Source organism: Hibiscus syriacus, unplaced genomic scaffold (genome assembly GCF_006381635.1).
Source record: "Hibiscus syriacus cultivar Baekdansim isolate YM2019G1 unplaced genomic scaffold, ASM638163v2 tig00110330_pilon, whole genome shotgun sequence".
In the NCBI taxonomy this organism is placed as follows: Eukaryota; Viridiplantae; Streptophyta; class Magnoliopsida; order Malvales; family Malvaceae; genus Hibiscus; species Hibiscus syriacus.
The window spans coordinates 549806-573585 of NW_024062686.1; the positions used below are offsets into that span (position 1 = coordinate 549806).

The following is a 23780-nucleotide window of genomic DNA, read 5'->3' on the forward strand; positions in this document are numbered from 1 at the left end:
CATTTAATTTATTGAATATATATTAATTTTTTGTAATTTTTATATTTTTTATAACTTTATGTTTATGACATTCTTTTCTCTCTCTATATGACACGTTTTTTTGTCATCATGGCACGTTTTTAATTGTTTGATAATTTTTTAGGGTCGAATTTGATCTCGTTTCGACTTATTAAGATGACGCTTATTTGTTATCATGTTGATCTTCATTGCTTTGGACCCTTGAATTGGACTTAGATCGCGGTTTGCATTCGTAGATTATTTTCTCACAATGCTTGATTCTAATTTGCGATTGTCAGTGGTCTTTCGGTAGTTTAATCTCATGTTGCCGTTCATTTGTCGATGCAATCAGATTTGTTCGTATTTGTCTTTTGTTCGAGTTTCTTGAATGAGTTTTAACTTTTTCCTTGTATGATTATTGAATGATCTCGAGTATCTACTTTATTGTATAATTGGTTATAGGAAAATATTTTAATTATAAGTTTAATTTTAAACCTTCATATTAATTTCAATTTTGAATGTTTTCTCTTTTTAATAAAATTAGCAGTTCTATTTGCTAAAAATATAAAAATAAGTGTATGAACTATACCCAAAGTTAACTTTGAAGAATTTTTCATTAAAAATAAGTGACTAATGTTTTCTTTGTTACACTTGTAGATGTCTAATATTTCTAACGTTATATTTTTAGGTGTTTAGACTATAACGCCACTGAAAAACTCATATTTCTTTAAATTATATTAAAAAATCCTTAAAAATTTAATTTTAATCTCTTACCACTGTCGGCCGCTACCAATGTTATCAATCGATTGAAACCCCGATGGTATACGAATTTCCAAACCCCCTCCAACTAAACCCCAATGTTTCACGCGGTGATTACAACAATAAATTGACGATCGCAACGTGGAGAACCCCTTCCAATCGATTGCAAAATCTTGTAATTACACGACCGTTAGGTGTTTGGCTAAAATGGGATTTTGGTCGTTGGAAGGTTTTTCGGTCGAACAATGGGTGTTAGGTCGATTGACAACGTTGGTGGTGACTAACAATGCTAAGGGATTAAAATTACGGTTTTAAAAGATTTTATGGTTTTTTGGCAATTTTATAATATTTTGTTTTTAAAAAATAAATTATAATTTTAAGTTTTTTTAACTTAAAGTAAATGTGACATGTATTAATTAAGGCTTAAAACAAAAATAAGTGCCTGAATTTTTTTTCAAAAGATGTTTTAGCGCCTAAAGAATTTTTTGTTAAAATTAGGTGCCTAACATTTTCATCGGAACACTTTAAGTGTCTAGACCGTAACAGTCGTTAAATTTGGCCGTTAAGTTTTACATGTCAAGCCCTGATAATTTTGAGAATTTATTTTAAAAATTTTAAAAAATAAAAAATATATTTTTTATTTAAAAAAACAGTCTCGTGCGTACAACAACCCCTGGTGACTTCTCCCCTCTCCTCCTTCCCCCTTCTATGTCGGTCGGTCAGTCGACAGTGACCATCACCGACGTCGATCCCCGATCAAATCTCTGTTGACCTTTCGTCATAACATGCCACCGTTTGTCGTAGAGAAGCGTTCAAAGGTTGTCGGTTTTTAAACCATCGTCGTCGTTCTTCATCAATTTCGGTCAATTCAGATGTCCAAAAGCCACGCCGCAACCACCATTCGAACCACCGTGCAATTCTGATCAAAACCCAAACATTCGGCGACAACGATGATGGTTGGAGATGGCCAACGACCGTTTTAGGGGGTTTTTTAGGGGTAGCAATCAAGTGGGAAAAATCAAAATCCGTGGGGATCCTAACCGACGGGATGGGGAATAACCGAAATCTTCACCCACAGAATGAGGACGAGGGAAGTTTTATCCCCGAAGCTCAAATGGGAATGGGGACGTGGATCGCTTTATACGAATCATGGGGATAACCGAACTGTACCCGTGTGAATAATTGTGGGGATCCCCGAAAAATAACCGTAGAGATCTCTGATATTTTACAAAAATAACCATGGAGATCCTAAAAAAATATGTATGAGATTATATGTTGTCACTATTACATCTCAAAGGAACTAAATTTGAAGTTTAGATCTTTTTCTCATTTAATATACATTGATTTGTTGAGATTGAAAATAGTTAAGATTGTACATATACATTGAGTGTTGGATAAATATTGACGTTTGAAACTTTCATATTATAGATAGAGACCAATTTGAGACGATCTGATATATCTTACATGTCTTAGGTGTTGCATTGATTTCAAAAATGTTTATTTTTTATGGGGATTAACCAAAACCCGTAGGATCCGTAAGGGATGGGTGTGGGGACAAAAAATTCCCAAAACGTATAATGGGATTCCCCAAAATCGTATCCGAAAGTGTTAGGGATGGAATGGGTAATGCAAAATCGTCCCTGCCTCATCCTGTTGCCACCTTTTTTTTATATTTTTAATAAAAAGTTGGATTTTTTTGTAAATATAAATTACTTTTTTATTTTTTAATTAAAAATAATATTTTTATTATTAAAAAATTAAAAATTAAACGATAGACATTTAAAAGTATAACTAATAAAATGTTAGTCACCTATTTTTAACGAAAAATTCTTTAAGCACTAAAACGTTTTTTGAGGTATAGTTTAGGTACTTAATTTTGTATTAAGTCATCACTTAACAACTAAATTTAACGGCTTTACAATCCAGGGACCGGACCTATAGTGTAACATTGGAAACGCCAAAAAGCCTATTTTCAACGAAAAAATCTTTAAGCACCTAAAATTAACTTTGAATATAGTTTGAACACTTATTTTGGCATTACATCTTGTTTATAACTTTTTATGGTAAACTATTAGTAGGATCACCTAATCAAAATTAAACCTTGTTTACAACTCACCATTAAATTTGTTATATTATATATATCACTATCCATGAATACAAATCAGAGTAGATGAGTGGTTGAACATGTTGTATAATATAATATAATATAATATAATATAACTCACCATTAAATTTGTCATATAATATAAACCCCATGTTGTATTAAAAATAATAAAGTTACATTATGCATGTATAGTATAGAAAAGGTTTGATCCCACAAATCAGAGTAGATGAGTGGTTGAACATGTTCCGATTTCCGCAGGCTTCCAAGCTAATTGCTTAGAATTACATGAATGCTCTGAGATTAGGGATTCAAGTTAGGTGTCACGTTAGGAACTTTAAGAATTGGGGTCAAAGGACAGAAAGAACGCACTTGTCTGGAGAAATTTACCTTAACCATTCTCAACTTGATAGTGGTTTAGTCTAGAGATGACCTGAGCGTACACAAAAAAGATATATGAGAAATTTCAGGCAAAACTTTTAAAATGGAATTAAGATTTCATTACGGACAGCACATTGTCAGCACGTTTCTTTCAATTTTATTGCCGGTGAACGTAACAAGCGGCCCACTGCTCAATTACAACCACACAAGACTACCTTACATGACTTGCACATCCAGTTGCCTGCCAGTCTCTACCAACTACCAAGTTCAAGTTCTAAATCCCGAGAATATAGCAGTAGCCAAGCGCCTGGGTCAGCAATATGGCTCCATTTCAGCGGGGCCATACCCCATAATTATTGGAACTCAAAACACCCATTTCTGTAAATCCTCAGATCATAAAAAAATTATCCACTAACATTGAATATCGAGAATTATCCCAGAAATGAATTATTGAGACTCCTAAGCAGTTTTGGGGAGTTTATCAGGGAGAACGTTATCAGGTAGGATAAGCTCTGGAGGTGTCTCACGAACAACCCCAAGCATTGAATCATAATCCTCATCACGACGAGCAAATTTCTTGCGCAGCACCTTCTCGAATTCAATTTCATCAAAGCTCTTGGCATTTTCTGCCGCATGAACTTGTGCCAAATTGGTATAATTTAAGGCCGACTGGGAAATGAAGGCCATCTCTTCTTCAGTCAGCTTCCTTAGGAACCTGGCTGGGTTACCTCCCCAAACCTGTAAATTACAGAGAAAGTCGGTCAGCAAGTGTAGAATAGCTGGATCAATTCATTCCCTTTGGATTAATCTTAACTCTGATAAGCATGACCAAAAAAGGATGTTAAAAATGGCCTTTTAAAGCTTATTGACAGAGTAATAGAAGGTTTCCTCTCCTTTCGAAACACCAAAAAAGCATGTAACATTCATACTAGCTGATATGCAAAATGCAGGTTGAATCTAGCTTCCATTTGAAAGCGGAGCCGGGAACCACTTACAATGACAATCCCTACCATTTTGCCTATAATTCACATTTACACAAAGAACAGAAATACCTATTTCACAAAGAACAGAAATACCTATTTCACATTTATCTATCCATAAGATTTGAAGCAAGATTAACACTCCAAATATCTGTGAAGAAGCGTCCACAAACCTCTCCACATGGGATTCTAGTGTTCTGCCTCACAAGAGCTCCAGCAGCAACCATGGCATGCTTCTCAACATAAACTCCATCTAATAGGGTAGCCCCCATACCAACGAATGCTTCATCCTCAACGGTGCATCCATGTAAAACAGCACTATGACCTGTTCAATTTTTATTATTAATTACATCTTCAATCAAAACTGCAGACAAGGACCGCTTTAAAGGACCGCTCACTCACCCACAGTAACATTACTACCAATAATAGTTGGTAAAACCTTCCCACTCAAGTTAGATTTCGCAACATGAACAAGGGAGTTATCTTGGATATTTGTTCCAGATCCAATGCTGATGCTATTAACATCACCTGCACACATCAAAAATCAGATTCAGAAAATAGCAGCAGTCATGGACTTAGCATGCGACAACAGGCAGAGGGAAGAAGCAAAGTAATTACTGAGAAAGTTCAAAAAGATACAAAAATGAGAACTTTTACATCAATCTCATTTTCAGTAGGGGCAACAAAAATGGATGGATAAAGGTTCAGTCATGGATTTTTGAAGTCTCCCTAAAAGCTAGGAAATTACAAGTTTCTAACATACTCCAGGCTCATTACACAGAAATTCTTAATTCAGTACTCAGAGCACAAAATAGAACATGGATATCATGTGCTACAACACATTCGTCATAAAACATGGACCTTGCTGGTAAAACGTTTCATCTTAGAAATTATGGTAAAATTATAGTTTCTAAAACATTTGTTGCATCGGCTGCGCATAAAGTAACAAAACTTCATTAGCTTCATTTTCCTAAGAACGAGACTAATTGAACCATAAATTATCCAAACCCTAAACTTGGATAAAAACAAAAGAGCAGTAAATCTACTATTGGTGTGTCAACCATTCATCAACTGATTAAAAATTAGGCTGCTTACCTCTCAGTACGCATCCATACCAGATAGAAGAACCTCGTCCGACCTGAACATCGCCGATGATAGAAGCGCTAGGAGCCACAAATACATCCCTATCAACAGCAGGAGCTTTGTCGAATACGTTCATCAGCGTCCGATGCCTCGACACTGAAACAAACCAGATCCAAACAATTCCCAAAGAATCAGCTATACGTGGTCAAGATCTTCCCAAATGTAGTTTCAAATTTCGATTGATGAGAGCAGCAATGATTATTATATCACCATACTACATAATTGCATATACAAATGAAGCATAAACGAGTAGCGAATTCGATCCAGAGGTAAAATTGAATAAAGAAGTTACGGTTTTACGGTACGTACGTTGTTCTTGGAAGTAGTAGCTGCCTTGGAGACGGCAACCAAGGCGATCTAGGGCTTGGCCGGTTTCTCGGATCCAGAATCCAACGGTGTAGATTGCTTTCCCCAGTGTTCCCATCTCGCTCTTCTTAAATTTTAAGAGACGATTTGAGGGGTTTTCTTTATGATTTTTTGAGCTGAGAAAGTGAAGCTTTGTAACCGGAGATGAACTGTCCCCAGCTTTCAGCGACCATCTTCTCGTTCCATACGGTTACTTGTCCTACAGTTTCACATCATGAATCGATCACCTTCTGCCACGTGTTATCTTCTTCAGTAGGATGCGATGTATGGAATTTTGGTAAACTTTGAGGGTCAAAAATACATTTTTTTAGAATAATTCTTTTTGAACCCTGTTAATCTATTGATTATTATTTTTCAATAGAAAATTTATTTTATCTTTTCTTTTAACTATTATTGGATTATGTTATGTCATCCCTTTTAGTAGCAAACTTATATCTTAAAGGGTAAATTACATGTTTAGTATCCTAATTATCATTTTTGTTCTATTTTAATTACCAAATTATCATTTTTAAATCATTCTTAACATTATATTTTGATTTCATTTTATTCACTCATCATTAAAAAAAATTAACAATGATGATTACATGTTATCATAACGTAATGTCACATCATCATTGAAAAACAATTACTGATATAGAAAATATCACGTCAATAATTATGTTAATTTTTTTAACGGTAAATAATCAAAATAAAAATCAAACGTAACATTAAATATTAAAAAAACAGTTAGATAATCAAATGAAATAAAAGTGATAATTGAGGTATTAAACTTGTAGTTTACCCTATTTTAAAAGCTGATGGTTTATTCCAAGATACAGCATTACCAGAAACATAAACCTTCCCCTTTGTTTCCAAGAATCTTGTAATAAGCAACGCTCAACTTTCTTGCATATGTATGAAAAATGGAACATGTAATCAATGTATTTACAGTTATATTATACGTAATCCTACAGCAAAGAGTGATTCACAATGTCATAAAACTGGATCTCTTTTACACTGTCTGGAGCGAAGCTTTTGTCTGTAAAGTCGACAACCACTCAGCCAGAGCCTTATTAACAAGTTCTGGAACTTCATCATGTGGGCAATGACCTGCCTGTAGGTTCACGACAGTTGTGTTCGGGTAGAATTCTTTGATGCGGTTAGCCTTGGCCGGACCAACCCAAGGGTCTAAGTCACCCCACAGCAACAGGAGTGGACAGGTTAGCTTGCTCAAGAAACTGTCCAGAGTGTACTCCGTTTGATTTAGCATGAACCGTGTCATCTACCTGAGGATAATCAACAGTTCGAACAGTGAAACAAGCTGTCGCAGGTATATGTTGTATGCTTTGGACAAAGAGTGCCAAACATTGAAACTTCAATAAAAATAAAGAGTTGAAGCAATATAGATACCTATAGTACACTTCTCCGGCATTCGGATCATTTGCAGGCATTCTTATGGATTCCACAAGATAATCATCCACATTGGAGGTATCGATATACACCTGTTTGATGAAAAACTATCATCAGTGACTTGATAGCTTCCAGGGAACCATTAAAGATTGCCGATTCTACCTATGTCTTGGGATGCATGTGAAGTTTAATATTAGAATAAGTTCATAAAAACAATCCAAACCTTTGACAATCTGGATAAATTTTGCAAGGGAAGCCAAATAAACAAGGCTGTAGGTGACATACGTTTTTTAAGACAGATTCGATACGAGCCGGTTGCTTTGCTTGCCAGAACAAAACCCCAAGAACGACACGCTAGAAAATTTCCTTCAGTGGCTTTAAAATAGATTTCTGCAAGAACGTTTCCTCAGATTTGGTGGTTTTAGCCTGTCTCCAAACTGTCCTGCATTATTCAGTAACACAAGTCCAACCACTTGTTCAGGCAACCCCACCGCTGCGACCAAAGCCGTAAACCCACCAAGACTGAAATAAACAACAAACTGTCATTAGGTATGTTGTGTTGAAAGACAAGTTCCAATGACAACCATCAATGGAACGGAAGAAATGAGCCAATGTATTTATGGGGGGGGGGAATGCAGACCTCAAGGTTTGCTTTCATAGAGAAGGGCATGCTAGAAGGCTATGCATTCGGAAATCTACTACTTTATTGATTGTTAAAAGATAATCGCGTAAATACTCGATGCAGCTTTAGAGACTGCGCCAGATTTTCTGGCCGAGAAACTCATTGAACTTCTCTTTGACAAGTTCAAAAAGCGTAACCAAAAGAATGAAAGTAACATTCCCAGTATGCATCCCACTAATGCAAATTTCGGAGTTTTGACTAGAAAAAATGAAGCTCTTAGTGACGGTGGCCTCTGTTAAGCATTTCCGGCTTTCTGCAGCTGTTGATCCATCACATAACGTATCTCTTGAAGAACAAGAGAAAGTAATCTTACAGTTTGGAAAAATTGGAAAAGATATCTTCACCATGGATTATCAATATCCTCTATCTGCTTTCCAAGCCTTTGCTATCTGCCTGAGCAGCTTTGACACCAAACCAGCTTGTGAATGATCATCACTGGTCAGAGATCCGCATCATTGATTCTACCCTTTGTTTCTTGTCTTCGCAACCAAGCCGAGCAGCTGCGGCCTGTGAATGAGCATGTTGGTAGGAAATTCGTATCTTTCTGCTTTAGAATGCTGCCTTCTATTTTAGCAACCAAGTATTTATGTTCTAATGGATGCTTTTCTTGTATGACCCTTCCTGGCTGATCGTAGCTGCTGATTGCATGGCTTTTCTGATCTTACAATCTGACTTGTAGGTTTCTCCATCATCTTAGAATCAGTACTTAGCTAGTTGTCTATATCCGGTATTGGTAACATAAACGCCGCTCATTTTTGGGTGCTTCTTTTACTTATTATCAACCCCGCCCCCGAGCCAGGATTTGATATAGAAAGGGGTAGAAATATTAATTTTTTAAAAAAATACAATGATTTACTAAGTATTTAAACAAACTTACAATTCAAAAAACAATGTCTAATTTATCTAATAATTAAATTTATAATTACCTAAATTGTTATTAAACAAAAAAATTGAGAATATTGAATTATCATTCCTTTTTTTTTGTATAACCATAAGTTTTCAATTTATTGGTCGACTAATTAGGATCAGGTACGCAGAGGCAAGGGCGGCCTTTTTAACTCAGTTTGCTTTATTCGCAATCACCAAGATTTGAACCCCTGACCTTACTTAAGTGATCTAGTGCCTCATTTCCCTGGACCAACCGGTTGTTGGTATTAGAGTATCATTCTTTAGTTTTGCTCCTTACTTGATTAAACATCTAATAAATTCTTATATTTCTTAATTTAAATACTTAGTTTTACATTAACAAAAATACTATTAGATCAAAATCTATCAAGCATAAAATATTTTTACAGGGGCTGGGGTCTCTTTGGCCCCTAAGGGAGCTCCGCCCCTAAACCCCGCCGAACCAAAAATGAAACAAGGCGTACAATACAATCAGGTGCACTACGGAAGCAATGCCGAGCATTCACCAATAAGCGAGCTACCATAACACCTGTGAAGGAAAATGTATCATTTTCCAGAGTATAGACTAACTGATTTTTTCTAATAACAAATGGAAACTTTAATTGAAGATACAGGATTTATAGGTAAACCAGAACCACAGTCACTTACAAGAAAAATGTCATTGAGGCTAGTAAACCTTAAACTCGAACAGGGGAGAAACGGAGCAACTTCACTTTTATCAAGCTTACATCGTTGAGATATGGAAAGCAAGGGGAAGCTCATGCTGATAACCTTGGCAAACTGACAATAAAAGCGAGCTAAGCCACCTTAATGTAACGGAGTCTTGGTCCAGCTCTTTGCTGCTGAGGCGATGGAAACATCGTTTCTAATTTGAAACAAATGCAAAGAAAGCCTTGGTAAAAGTTAATTAAAAACCGAGAAGGCTAAAAGGATCCATTGGGAACAAAAACACCAGAAAATGAATCACCAAAAAATACGGGAGCAGCTGCGACAACTTCAGTAACAGGGAGACGAAAAACCCCATCCATGCTGAGGGGGATGACCAAAGATCCCTTCAACAGCCAAGAGACAATGACGAGAAAGGATTCAATGTCTTACCCAATTGACGACAACCTACCAACCCTAAATTTGTTGGAGAAAGGAATATAACAAAGAAATAAAAATTTTAAGAAGACAAAAACACAGCAAGAGGAAAAGGAGGCAACATCATAAAAGGAAAGAAGGAGAGAAGAAGAGAAGAGATGCAAAGGAGGTGCCGGTGGCCAGAACAAGCAGGTTAGCTGACAAAAGGGAAAAGAAAGGTGGTGGTTTGCAACAGAAAGAGCGTAGCACAGCAAATGGTTTGAATCTCTAGTTTAAAATGTTTTGAAGATGTCCTGATGTCTCATTCTGAGTCAATAGTATAGTTTCTATCATGGTTTTTTGTGGATTGCAGAGTGGCAAGACATTCCCAGCTAGGAATACATATCACAGTTCCAATATTTCAAATGATAATAGGATTTCACTGTAACCTGAACTTGGAACTCAGTTTCTTTTAAATTGAAAGTCTTGACTTAAACTTCAACCCTAAATATGAGATAAGACATGGAAACAAGGAGAAAAAACACTGGTATGCAGAGTTACAAATCAAAACATCTATTGCTTTTTTCTCAAATAATATAATGTAACAATGTTTCAGAAAATCACGATGTTTAAACCATTTGAACAGCACAAGCCCAAGGTAGTGAATACAGGCAATATCATCTCTCTTTCTTCCTACCAATATTGAGAGAATTACACTCCTATGAGAAGGCTCCTCACAGTTCTAAAGAGCTCAGTTCTCTTCCATATAAGACTATTCCACACTTCACATAGCATGACCTTTTCTACCCCAAGCCAGGTCACATCTATTACCTCACAATGGAGTATGTAATGAATTCTCTTGAAGTAAACTGGAAAGGTTGATGGGGAATAGAATTCCTGCAATAGAGCATTTAAACACCAATGAATTATAAATTAGAACATGGGCGATCAAATAACTTAAGCATAAGGAAATGATTTTTTTTGTACGGTACATACGGTCGAGGTCCATAAACTTTGATCTGGCGAACATGAGTATCCCTTCCATTAAGATGATTCGACAAAACCGCAATTTGCAGCATAAAGGTATTGACAAAGGTTTCTCTGCAAGACATTTTCATTTATCAGTAAACCCAAAACAAATCTCCCCTTGGGTTCTCCTCCAGCAAACCGTTTATATTAACTAACAGCAGAAAACAATATAGAACTAACTGCTAAAATTGTCACTGAAACGTAGCAATAGAAACAATCATTTTGCTACTCACCGAGGATCATTTCCTGATAACGAAAGATAAACCCAACTAACAGCAGAAAACAATATAGAACTAACTGCTAAAATTGTCACTGAAACGTAGCAATAGAAACAATCATTTTGCTACTCACCGAGGATCATTTCCTGATAACGAAAGATAAACCCAACCAGTAGGCTTGACAAGCTCCACAGTTTTAATCTCCTATAGAGAACATTTATACACAAATTGAACAGCCTGGTAAGAGTGCACGATTCTAAATGAAAGCACAAAGTAAACTATAGATTATACCTTCAAATTATGGAAGCCATCACCAGCTCGAATAGAGATCTTACTTGGCGTGTAGCTCTCATCAAGCTTGAAATCCACAAAAAGCACAACTAGCTTCAAAACCCCAAATGAAAGGGAGGGGAAACCCCACTGATCGTCATAAACCCATCACCAAAAGTTAATAAAATTACAAATTTAAGATCCAAAGAATAGCAGAATTCTCACATACTTGCAACTTGACCTTCTTCTGGAACTGAATGTTAACTAAATGAGGCTGAGCTCCATCTGATCTGAAAACCACTCATAAAAAGTGAGAATTGAAAGTAAAATTGGGTTTCAAATTGGGAAGAGATTAACGTGTTTAACTGCCAATAGGTTTCAAGATTGTCATCACGGACAGAAGAGACGCCATTGCCGGTTTTACAAGAGCTGACACTCCAAGCTGCTTTTTTGCCCATTTCTCTCAGATCATCTTCAACAATTAGGTGTTGATTTCCTCCTGTAATCTTCCCTTCTTCTTCCGACTCTGAAGATTCTGTAGCCATTTCTGGAAAAGAAAACCCTAATTTGCGCTATTCAAAAACAGAAGTCCCGGCTAGGCACAGCCATTTAAAGGTTGAAAAAAACATGTCAGGTGTCTACTTAATTCTTCTAATTGTTTATACTTTAATGATAATGATTGAATTTTACAGAAATAATTCGCTAAATACATTTTTAATTTATTTAAAATATTTAAATATAATAATTTAAGTACTTAATTTGACAAAAAAACAGTTTAGGTACTTAAAGTAAAAAAGAATACATAATTTAAGTATCTATTTTTATTTTACGCATTAAAATTATAACATTATTAATTGTTAAGATTGAACCTGAATTTAAAGTAAAATAAATAAATGAACTAAAATAATGTTTTTATGTTATGATAATTTAATGTTTAAAATAATATTTTTATATTATAATTTTGTTAATTTTGCAAATGAATTAAATTGGGTTGGGAGGGTTGCCCTCGTCTCTGTAGTACCAATCTGAATTAATCGGTCAATAGATCGGATACCAGTGATTAATTAAAAAAATATTTATGATCCTAAAGTTGATCATGACTTAACATAGATAATAACGTGTTGTGTTTGATTTAAAATTTAATTATATGTTCGATCCCAAATTTTTTAAAAATAATTTAATTTTTAATCTTTTCCTTTTTTCTTATGTTTGAGCTTTTATTATTTTCTCAAATTGAATCAAATTATATAAAAAAAAAGGGTATTTAGATTTAACCAATAATGTTTATCATTGAATCAAATGTTGAAAAATTTAGATGAAATTCAAGTGTATTCTTAGGGCTGTTTGTTTGTCTATTAATGGAATCATTAAGCGTTGAATGTTGAACCGTTCAATATTCAGCGCGTTTGTTTCGCACCTCTGAATGATTCGGTACTGACTGATTCAGCAAAACAATGCTGAATGATTCAACACATAAGTACATTCTGAATGATTCAGAGTCATTATCAAACAACATGTCACATTCAGAGTTAATTCATACAGATCATCTGAATCGTCCAGCGCTTAATCATTTTAAAATAAACAAACAGCCCCTTAGTCTGCAAAGTTAAGCCAAGGAGCCACCAAGTAGGGCCACTTCCGCCACTAGCGCCACCAGCTTTGTTGCCCCTCGCACTGATTAAACCTCTCAACCAAATCTCATTTTCTATTACTATCAGCTTTTGTATGCCACTCTTATTCTGGTCCCCCACAGGAACGGAGCCATATAAGTCCTTGGGGCCCTACTATCCCCCAAACTTTTTTGCCATTAAAAAGTATAAGGATAATTACCTATTTAAGCCTTTAAATTTTGATTTATTTTAATTTCACCCCATTTACTTTATCTCCCTTTAACTAAAATCCTGGCTCCGTACCTAATCCTCCACCCGACCATTCATCACTATCACACACACACATACATATAAGTTGGGCAAACATATTGACAAGAAACATATCTCTAGTCGTTGTAGTGCATATATGGAAAAGCTTTGTGATTAATGATATGGATGCCATTTCATTTGAAAAATTGGACCACACAAAAACAAGAATATGTTCATTTAATAAGTTGTTGGAATCATAGTAAAAAAATAAGGAAATAAAATCTCCATCTTTGATACGTGTTGGATTTCAGGAATCTTTGACATAAATCTTGTAGGAGGATCTTGAAGTCTGATATGATTCCAGGAATAGTATCTGCAGAAAAAACCAGTAAACAACAAATCTTAGCTGGGAGAGAATGGACAGACAAATGTTTGCTTGGACTCTTTACTCGGTACCCTTTTCGGATAACCGTTTCCGAGACATATCCGGATACCAGTAAGGAAATCGTCCATGGCCCTTCAAGAATCTCTAAATACGTAAAACTTCAAAAAATGAACATATGCACCTCTAGATGTTGGGACCAAAATTGATTGATTACCCTCAAGGAAACCCCAAATTGTGCGCATTGTGAGGGCCTAGGGGATCAGTGTTCCAAGTTGAAAATGGTTGTAGTTGCTGCAATATATATGATTTTGACACAATTAAGACATCAACAGAACCAGAAATTCATGCATGAGAGAGTACGAATAAATTACAGTTATGCAGGATGAGCCAAGAGCTTGTTCCGGGATAGATAAAGAAGCACTTGCGTTCATTCCTTCCGTGACCGTTCGGGGAGGGTTCGTTGTTGTATCCAACATGCAAATTACAGCTTCCTTTTGCAACTGAAGAAAGGGCAAACCAGCCGTTTCCGGTGACTTAATGGCTGCTGGAAATTTGGCGACATAAGCAGCAAACTGATTCATTGCACCATTATTTAAACCACAAGTCAGTCAGACAAGAAGTTGCCTGTTTTTTTATCCACTTTTCCTCCAATGATCAGTGACAAAAGAACAATTAGCATGAACGTCATAAGTTAACATAGAGAACTTTTGTGCTAATGAAAATGTTCGAAGGCTAACAACATTGACCATATGTCTTATCTGATTACCTCAACTTGTTTTTGCAGAGATTGAACATAGTTGATTATTTCATCAAGCATTCCGGCCTTTCCAGTGATGTTATTACAACCTGGGACTAAATCTTGCAAGCATTTCATCTTCTTACTGATCTTTTCCCTCCTTGCCTGTAACATACAAAAGGTTGATTTTACTTAACAATAAAAATCCAAAATTCTAAAACAAAAAACCCCCCACTTACTCTTTCTGCCAAACTGTGGCTATCAGTAACCTGGCCCCTACGAGCCCTTACATGAATGTAATCTGGCTTCTGCTGAGACTTCGAATTCTCCATTGAAGAGTTTCTTGAAACATCTGTACTGCATTTCGTTTTGGACTCAGATTCCATTTCCATCTCTCATTTGATCCTCTTATCTTTGCATTTATCATCGACAACAGCCTGTATAGCAAAAACTGAATAGATTTATCTTCGATCCAACAACAAGAAGAAAAAGTCTCAAAATGAACAGATATACAGTTAATACATAGTGCCAAACCTCTGCTTTTCTCTTGTTGAAGCTCTTCTTCCGGTTGGAGACTCCATTGTTATACAGTCACCAAAATCCGGTCCAGATGCTGAATACTTCAAAAAATTGTGGAAATCACCACTACCCTGATGAAGCTCTCCACTGAAACCCTGAAACTGAGGCACTGAATTTGGACATAACTCAATAGGATTGTCATTTTGGACCACATGGTTTTGCTGCAATTTCAACCTTGCCTGTTGTCTCTCAAGTTCTGTAATGTCCATCCCATTATGAACACAGCTTTCCATGGAGTGCACACCATGTAACATCTCTGGTAATCTATAGGGAGGAGAAATGGAATTTCTTTATTTATTTATCTCTAGTTGATAGTGAGGTGAAGAGCTGACGATGAATTTATTAAGAAAAGGGTTTTTGGATAGAAGATGAATTATAATGAATGTAAGCCATTAACAAGAGCTTGTGGGCTATGGGACCCCGATGACATAACCGCCATGTAGGAATGTCCGTTTATTACAGAAAACGGAGAGGTTTAAAACGGGGGTACCAGGTTTGGTTCTGGTTGAGGTTAGTCTTTTCAAGATTTGGTGCAACTCACTCAAATCAATAGCGATATTTCGAGCCTATCACATGCGGATTAAAAAGACGAGAAAAAGTTTAGATTTGGTGTGGTTTCAACGTCATACTGCCTTTAGCTCTAAAACTCAAGTTGCTTGATGAAACTTTTAAGTCCCTCTATTATGTTAAAATTCGAGACTTAATCTGGTGACTATAATTTAACATAATTCAGTCCTCTACTTTTATATCGTTATTAGTATAAATTGATATCATTATTAATTACTGATAATAAATTGATGACATGGTTTCTTTTTTACTTTATTCGGTTACACGGTCGATTAGGGGAACGTGTAAAAACTCAATCAATCATGTTTAATCGAAAATGAATCTCCATGTTTGCTTAATGCTTGAGGCAATCTGGATAAAGAGCAGAATGCACAACAAGATAGACTGCCATATCCTGTGACTGATTCAGGGACAAACATGTTAAATATAAGTACTTCACAGGTATATGTATATATGCATGTATGGGTGTTTTTCTTCCTATATAGCTTGAAGCTCATTGATGAGGATAAGGTTTAGGGTAAGGGTGTATATCTGTTTCTCCAGGCAAAGAATATATGCATGGATACACCGACTGGATTATACGAGTGTCCCACCGACAATGTGTGCAAAAGTAGGGCAACTTAAAAACAATTCCCACCAACCATCTCCCTTATTTAATATCCTCTAAAACAACTAATATCAATTCTTCATGTAATACAACATAAAGGACCAAATTCTCGCAACCGGTTCGTTCCGATAATCGTTATCGAGCTGCACTACCATACTTATAATGGAGTACGAGAACTGAAGAACAATACGAGATTACCAATGATGGTATTGGTAGGGTAGGGTAGGGTAGGGTAAGGGGGTGTGTTGAAGGTCTTTCACCAACTTCATATGTCTCAACAGGATTTAGCCATCAATCTGAAGGCTTCGTCGTCTTCAATAACCTGACCATTTCCTATTGTCCCCATTCCCCGATGCCAACTCATTGAAGTAACCTACCATTGATCCAAAACTTGCCCACCATGTTCGAAGAAAAAACGAAGTTAAAAAAAACTGCTACATGTCTCTATTTGTTATTAAAAAGAAAGTATAAAGAAAATGAAACGATACGCGACGGTTTCTTTAACTCGCTTACGAGGTTAAAAACCTATGCCACAAATAGAAATAACCTATACCAGAAATAGAAAGAATAGAACCAATGCAACCACTAGAATAAAACATAAAAATACCTAAAGTTTTGATCACGGTCCACTATTTTAGCCATCGTCAACACCATGAGAGCATGACTTAACTACCACTAAATTAGCCATATTAAAAACTAGGCTTAAATATACAAAAGATGCCTAACATATGTCTCTTTTTTCAATTTAGTGCCTAACGTTTCATTATGTTACTCATTTAGGTGTCCGAGCCGTCAACAACGTTAATTTCCCGTTAAGTGACACATGTCACAACCTGGTAATTTTAAAATTTTATTTAAAATTAAAAAATATATATATATATAAAAGAAAACACAAAATTTGAAATAAACCCAAAACTTTGAAAACCTTCATTTCAACCCCTAAACCCACCCAGGTCGCTGCCTTTTGCCGTCGACGAAGCTCCAAAGACCGATCGATGGTTGATCGATGATGAATCAACGTTTTTACCCTACGAACTCTATGATGAAAATCGCAATCCCATGTGATTTTAATGGTCGATCGACCATCAATTGGTCACGATTTCATAGGGGTTTTGCTCACATGGAGGAGTTGAGGTTGGGTAGAGCTTCATTGACGGCAAAAGGCGACATGGGTTTAGGGGATAAAATGAAGGTTCTCAAAGTTTTGAGTTTATTTCAAAAAAAATCTTTTTAAAAAGTATATATAATTTTATTTTTTAAAATTTTAAATATATTTTTTTAAATTATCAGATTGTGACACATGTCACTTAAAGTGGGAAATTAATGTCGTTGGGGCCCGAACCAAGCTAGAATGAAATAAACATCGGGCACTAAAATGAAAAAAAGGCCATAGATTGAGCACATTTTGTATATTTAAGCCTAAAACCAACATAAAAAACATCCAACTTTGCCATGGCCAAAAACACAAGGACATGGCTTAAGGAAAGTAACTTATTTCCTAAAATTAAGGCACTAACACGTTTAACAAATGCATGCACCACAAAACGCAGCTAATGCACTTAAACAAAGGAACATGTAGAATGTTCTACCATCATGATTAAGTTATATGGATGACCTGAAATCTGACCATCAATATTAAAAAGCAAGAAGAAAATTAGAGCACTAGATTTTTGTTGGTCCAAGGGAAAAAAAGTTACAAGAAAAATTCAACACTAGCCAAAAACTGTACATTTTGAAGAATTATACAATCAGAAAATGATATAAGATATATCATTCAAATGATAATAATCAAACCTAAGAAACTAGATGATGAAAATTACACCAACTACATTTTTATGTTGCACTGATACGGCTATACGAGTATAGGGACAGATACGGGAATATCCTATCCTTGGTACGTACCCAAGATGTATCCGTTCCGTACTCATTGGGTACTTGGTACGTCACTGTGTTGCCGTACCCATGCTACATAGGTACGTTTAGTAACAATATGATGGTATGTTCCCAAATCCCGTAAGCAAATCCATCCCACGGAAGGGGAAAGAATCTTACCAGGGAGAATACTAACCCGAATCCAAAAAGACAGCAGAAAATCCGAGTTTCACTTCTTCTTTCTCTGTGTACTAGATCTTGAGAACATCGGCAGTTTCACTCCGAACAATGACTTATGAGACTTCTTGTCTTTAGAATAGTTGCTAGCATCTTTGGATGTGACATTGTCAGATTGAAGGCGGTCTTGTTCCTCATAATCATGGTTGGTATCTCTAAGCAGCCGCAGCAGTTCCATCGCACTAGCCTTTCCTTTCTCACTCCCATTAACAGAAACATCGAAAAGGAAGGGAATATATCACATTCATCCATCACTAATTGACAATATTCAACACGTTGAGAACACAATGTGAGGAGAATAGCCAGCGCATGTTCTTGGTCCTCATGACTGCCAGTCTCAATTAACATGGCAATAGAAATAATGCATCCCGGAGTTTCAGTAATAGAAAGCCGGGCCTCTTGGTTATTGCACAAATTTCTCAACACTACTATGCAGTGTCTCGCAAGATTAGCGTCTTCTAGGAACGGGACAAACTTTGGGATGCATTCCAAAGATGCTAAATTGGAACAAATGTCGTCGCTCAAGGACAGATTGTGCAAAATTTTAATTACTCGAACCTGGAACTCTGTGATCTTCGAGTCGAGAATATTTAAAATGGAAATAAGAGCACCAGATGCAGCAATCTTAGATTTGCAACTACTTTGGCCAGATGATACTTCTATAATGTCAAGAACCTCTTTAGTCACTTCTGAGTTGAGAGACAATGACAGCAGGCTATACGCATCTTCATTTAAGTACCGTATGCCATTCCTGCAAGAACATCACAAAAATGAAAAAGTCACAAATAAGCCCCTCTATTTTAAAAGATCTATGTCCACAAACAAGGTAAAGTATGAAAAAGGAGATCAAATGTCACTTTAAATTATCAAAACGACATGCAATTCAGTGACAGACATCTCACGCTTTGTGAGAGCATGCGACTAAAAATACTGACAAGGAAATTATGGAATACCAAAATTCAACAAGCCCATTGAACTTTAGCACAGTTTGGAAAATAGGAAATAATAAAAAATAATCCAAACTAATGGCATCTCACATCATAAAACATGGTGCAATGCAGAAAACGTATGGACTAAATACCTGTTTTTGCTCAGAAACATCAATAACAACTGAAATCCAGCCCTTTGTGCTCTAATATCACACATATCATGAGCACAGCTCAAAAATTTAATCAGAGGTTCGACAAAATTCTTGGATGACATGGACATACAAGCTAAATCATCACATATCAAATGATTTTTCATATCTTCAACAACCTCGTACTGTGATTCCCAGTCAAGCTCAGGAAGGCTACATAGAGACTTCACATCCATTTTGCTTGCACTGCTAGGGTTTTGATATTGGCAAAGATCATCACTGGCCTGCTCTCGTATCATTCTTGAACCATCAGCAACCTTGCTTCGTGATCCATCAGAATTATAACTGGTATCTAAAGATCCAATCGAGATATTGCTGATGTCCACTGGAAAGCGCATATCATTTATAGAACTGCCGAAACTAGCTATGGAAGTGGAAGAATTTTCCAATGAGTGAAGCATATCTGATTGCAACCTTGGGTCCTGAATGGTGATTCCGTATTTTGTGCACCATTTTGATATCATATCCTTCAGGACAGCATTTGGTGTTAATGACAGATGGGCAAGTTTCATTTCAGTTTTTGGGCACGTATCATTACCATCATCAAACCACTTCTGGATCCAAACCCTTTCAAATGTTTGTCGGAAGCAATAACAACAGGATCATACATCAATCTTGAAGATATGGGGCATTTAAATTCCTCCGGAGGTGAAGCTCCACTTAACTTATCAGCTTGAGCATCATACTGCTTATACTCCATACGAGAATCCACATCAACAGGGTGAGTGGATACAAAATTAGTACCAGGGTTGTTAACTGTAAATGCTCCTTCATTATGATCAACTGTGTTGTCTGTTTGCTCTTCGATAATCAAATGACCGTACTTCTTCAATAGATACAAAAGATATTTTAAGATTTTCTTCTTTTGCACGTCAGTATCGCCAACTTTTTCCAGCAATTTCTTAATAGACCTTTTCTCTATCAAGATGGCTGTTGAAGATGTAATATGGAGTTGTGATGCTGCAGTTTGAAGAGCTCTCAATTCAGCATATTCCATTGAATCTGGCGTTGATGCTCCCTTCTGAAGCAACTCTCTAACAACCTTCCCAGCCTCCTCATCAAATTTATCAGGGATAAACTTTGCAGCACGCAAATCATCAACTATTTTAGAGATCTGCACTGACATTTCGTTATCACTTGATCACAGAAGTGAACTTAAGAAAGAAAAAGTATCTCAAACAAAAAATATAATTGATTTGACGGTAAGGTGATTCCAATGGAGCCTGGAAGTCTCACAGGTTCAGGAAGAAAAATAGCTTTATGAAAACAGGGTTAGGCATACATCTGACCCTCATGAGCACCAAAACAATTGGCTTCATTCACGTCGCTGCCCTTTTTCCTTTTAACTATCTTAAATTCCAATTGGATGGGGAGCGGACGCCTAAAGATATCAAAGAATGCAGAACTCCCGATTTCTTTTCAAAAATTGGTAAAGTTTGAGCATGGAAACAAGGATAAAATTAAATCAACAAGCGAACAAAAAGCATGGCTTTTAGGAAAATGTCCAAGTTTAAAAATTATCCAAATATGATATCTTGGCATCGTCCGATCATCCTCAATCACTATACTAGGAACAGTAAACCCCATTTAAAAACACATGGGATTCAATCAGCCATTTACCGGCCCTTGCTTGGGACAATGGAAAATTAAAATAAAAGAAATTATAAAGAAGGAAGATATGTAATTGGACAAACCTCAACGGCCAGCATAACTGGAACCATGCTCTGAATCTGGCATAAACCTTGTTCCAACAAGTTCTTTGCTTTTTGACATCTTGAAACCATGGCATCTGTTGTTATTGCCTGAAAATAGTTGCAGATAACTATCAACCAAATGATATTGACTTGATCAATTGAATAAGTGATAAAATAAAGAGAAATCATAATTTTCTATTTAAGCCCACAAACACCAACAAAGCATTCCATGGAGGATCTATCTCCATAAAAGAGGCCAATAATGCAAAATTTGAACCCTTTGGAAGACTACATATCATAAGATATAAAAAAAATAGGCACACAACATCCAGATACAACTAGTTTTAAAATAGCAATAAAACTTTCCTTCATGATAAGTGAATCTATAAACATGAAAATATGACTAATTACAAAAACGCACCAGATACAGTTTACTTGACTCGCTGCAGTACTGAAGAAGCAGCTTTGCTTTCTCAATGGCATTATTCAATGAGCATAGTGCCTTTATTCCCGACGAGCATCTAGGTCGTGCAGCTTCAATCTCTGGAAAGATCCTTAGAAATCTATCAACAAAATTTCTAAGCTCCATGCACATCACGTGGTGCACCTACAATCAAAGAAAATTTAAGCATGTCTCGCAAATGAGCATAATTACATTCAGTAACGATCAGACTACAGAGCTGTAGTTTGAATTGTAAAGATATTGGAAAAACATATATTTTTCAAAAACGTAGGATGCAGATCAAATACAATTACTTATATTGAAATTCCATATTAGAACAGAAAAAGCGAACCGCATTCGGCAATTGTACCTTAAAGGAACTAGGATAGGAATAAGACGGAGTCTCCACAACTTCGGTAGTATCAGTCCCCATTTAAAAGATATATCCTGACCTATAAACAAAAACACAAGTCAAATAGTTAAGCAGATCAAGAGCTGCAAACCACCTCATCTTCACAAGCTCTCGGACTTGCCAAGTATCTATCAAGCTATAAAAGATGAAAACCCTTTTTCTATATTGATTCTTCACATGACATTTTTGAAGTGTAGCTTCATGGTTTGCGTTAACTAAAAATCTTTAGCTCACAGACTTTGTGCTGAACTTCAGTCAACGAAGAAAAACATACAAAACATATCAACCTGGTGTCCAGGGCTTGGTCATCAACCCCCACCAATCAGCATGCTTAGTCACGATAAACATAAAACAATATGAAAACTGGTTTTGAATTTCTATTTCATTAAGATGGAATATTTTCTGCTAATTTTAATCCTTACAGGAATTGGAGAACATATTAGAGGGAAAAGGAAGAGAAATTCACCTAAAGATGAGGCAACCAGAGCAATGAGGAGAATTTCTTTTCTGTGGATGCGAATTTTGAAGTTATAGAACAACACCAAAGGTAGAAGAACTTGAACCAACAGAACCAGCAGAGAGGGGGGTAAAAAGCAAAATAAAGAGTAAACTAAATCATCGCAATTCAATTCAGAAGTAAAATTCTCGCAGGTCTACCATAGATAAGCAACCTAAAAAGAAAACAATAATTCAAAAAAAAAGCTTTAATGATGAGCAAGCCGATTGCATAATCCCCTCCCTCGACAAAAAAGTTTTTGTTTACGGTTGCTTACGGGATAATCCTAACACTCAAGACTCCATCTTGGTAGTATTAATCATTAAAATTTTAAAAAGAAAAGACTCCAAGAGAAGAAAACGATCGCCAATTAGAACCTTTAGCTTTTAGAAAAAACAAAAACCCCGTGAAAAAACAAAATCTGGACAATGAAAGCCTTTGCAAAGAAGATGACGATGAAATTTGAAAAAGCACGAAAGTTTCTTAATTTTGATAGACAGTCATAAAATAAATATTAATTAGGAAAAAGACCCGTCAGAGGGCCATTCCTATCCTTCTACAATCTCCACTGATAGATACCCAGACAGGCATCACATTCATCCGAGTCATTTTTAAAGCTTCGCAACTGACTTTTTTTAAAATGTTTTCAAACGCTCCTAACAGTCGCACCAGTTATCCCCACACGCTTGTGATGTATACGATTATATACAACCGTCGATCTTACTCGTGGTTCCTACTTTATTGAATCCAACGGGTGGCTGAGGGTCTAGAGGGTAGCTCGTGACGCTGATGTACCACGCTCTGACATAGCAGTCTCTCTTGAACGGTCAAGCTGCGAGGTAATTTCGTACATTCGATCGTATATATTTTGATATGTTCTACTGATTGAAATTTTGATAACTAATAATAGTACGATTTCTTGTTTAATTTTATTTAGGTTAAAACTATTAAATTTTCTATCAAATAAATTTGTGATAAAATAGTAAGAGATACTTTAATATTGGTTAATGTTAAATTTGTGATGATGAATTGCCCGTCCAGCTCAGTTGGTAGAGCGCAAGGCTCTTAATCTTGTGGTCGTGAGATCGAGTCTTACGTGGGCAATTCATAATTGTCGAAGGTCTTCCACGGAAATTGCTCTCAACCTAGCATTAGGGCAGCCTACTACCCTACCTTCCCCTTACCCCATTATATATGGAATAGGGTCAGCTAATTTAAATTTGTGATGTTAGTTTGGGATGATGTTCGGCAGAATATTTCTTAGAGTATTGGTGATTGACGATCTGTGGGTGGAAGAGCTTGAAACCCTTATCGATCACTACATTGCGACTGGTGTAATCAACCTTGAAAACGTGATGGTACCGGATATGATTAGAGATGGCAACGGGGCAGTTTCGGGCCGGGGATTGGTCCCCCGTCCCCGTTTAAAAAATCGTACTCGTCCCCGCTTAAAAAACGCGGAGATTTAAACGG

At 36.3% G+C, this 23780-nt stretch overlaps 2 protein-coding genes and 2 pseudogenes across 3 annotated transcripts; all 4 read right to left on the reverse strand.

Annotated features, from left to right (window-relative positions):
• Positions 1-3372: 3372 nt before the first annotated feature.
• Positions 3373-5833, reverse strand: LOC120118954 (gamma carbonic anhydrase 1, mitochondrial-like). Its single transcript, XM_039138864.1, has 5 exons — positions 5671-5833; positions 5314-5457; positions 4621-4746; positions 4392-4543; positions 3373-3976 (listed from the first exon to the last, which is right to left on the reverse strand). Exons 1-5 carry the CDS (start codon positions 5783-5785, stop codon positions 3698-3700), a joined length of 816 nt encoding a protein of 271 aa, XP_038994795.1. The 5' UTR covers positions 5786-5833; the 3' UTR covers positions 3373-3697.
• Positions 5834-10439: 4606 nt separating this feature from the next.
• LOC120118956 (anaphase-promoting complex subunit 10-like) lies at positions 10440-11903 on the reverse strand. 2 transcript variants are annotated; one of them, XM_039138866.1, is made up of 6 exons: positions 11650-11903; positions 11513-11573; positions 11305-11370; positions 11147-11217; positions 10763-10867; positions 10440-10663 (listed from the first exon to the last, which is right to left on the reverse strand). In XM_039138866.1, the coding sequence occupies exons 1-6, from the start codon at positions 11826-11828 to the stop codon at positions 10594-10596; spliced, it is 552 nt and encodes a 183-aa protein (XP_038994797.1). In that variant the 5' UTR covers positions 11829-11903; the 3' UTR covers positions 10440-10593. The 2 variants fall into 2 exon arrangements, with proteins under 2 accessions (XP_038994797.1, XP_038994796.1); XM_039138865.1 differs by having other exon boundaries at positions 11305-11397; positions 11650-11900.
• Positions 11904-13752: 1849 nt separating this feature from the next.
• On the reverse strand, positions 13753-15096 carry LOC120119067 (annotated as a pseudogene).
• Positions 15097-17901: 2805 nt separating this feature from the next.
• On the reverse strand, positions 17902-21832 carry LOC120118953 (annotated as a pseudogene).
• Positions 21833-23780: the final 1948 nt, after the last annotated feature.

Bases quoted from the DNA above. Each gene is read 5' to 3' on its own strand.
- LOC120118954 (XM_039138864.1), bottom strand. From the start codon at position 5,785: ATGGGAACACTGGGGAAAGCAATCTACACCGTTGGATTCTGGATCCGA. The intron at 5,458-5,670 runs GTACGTACCGTA...GGTTTGTTTCAG, and splicing joins CTACTACTTCCAAGAACAAC to TGTCGAGGCATCGGACGCTG. The intron at 3,977-4,391 runs GTTTGTGGACGC...TGTAATTTACAG, and splicing joins CTAGAATCCCATGTGGAGAG to GTTTGGGGAGGTAACCCAGC.
- LOC120118956 (XM_039138865.1), bottom strand. From the start codon at position 11,828: ATGGCTACAGAATCTTCAGAGTCGGAAGAAGAAGGGAAGATTACAGGA. The intron at 11,574-11,649 runs GTTAAACACGTT...AGTGGTTTTCAG, and splicing joins AATCTTGAAACCTATTGGCA to ATCAGATGGAGCTCAGCCTC. The intron at 11,398-11,512 runs GTATGTGAGAAT...GGGGTTTTGAAG, and splicing joins AGAAGAAGGTCAAGTTGCAA to CTAGTTGTGCTTTTTGTGGA.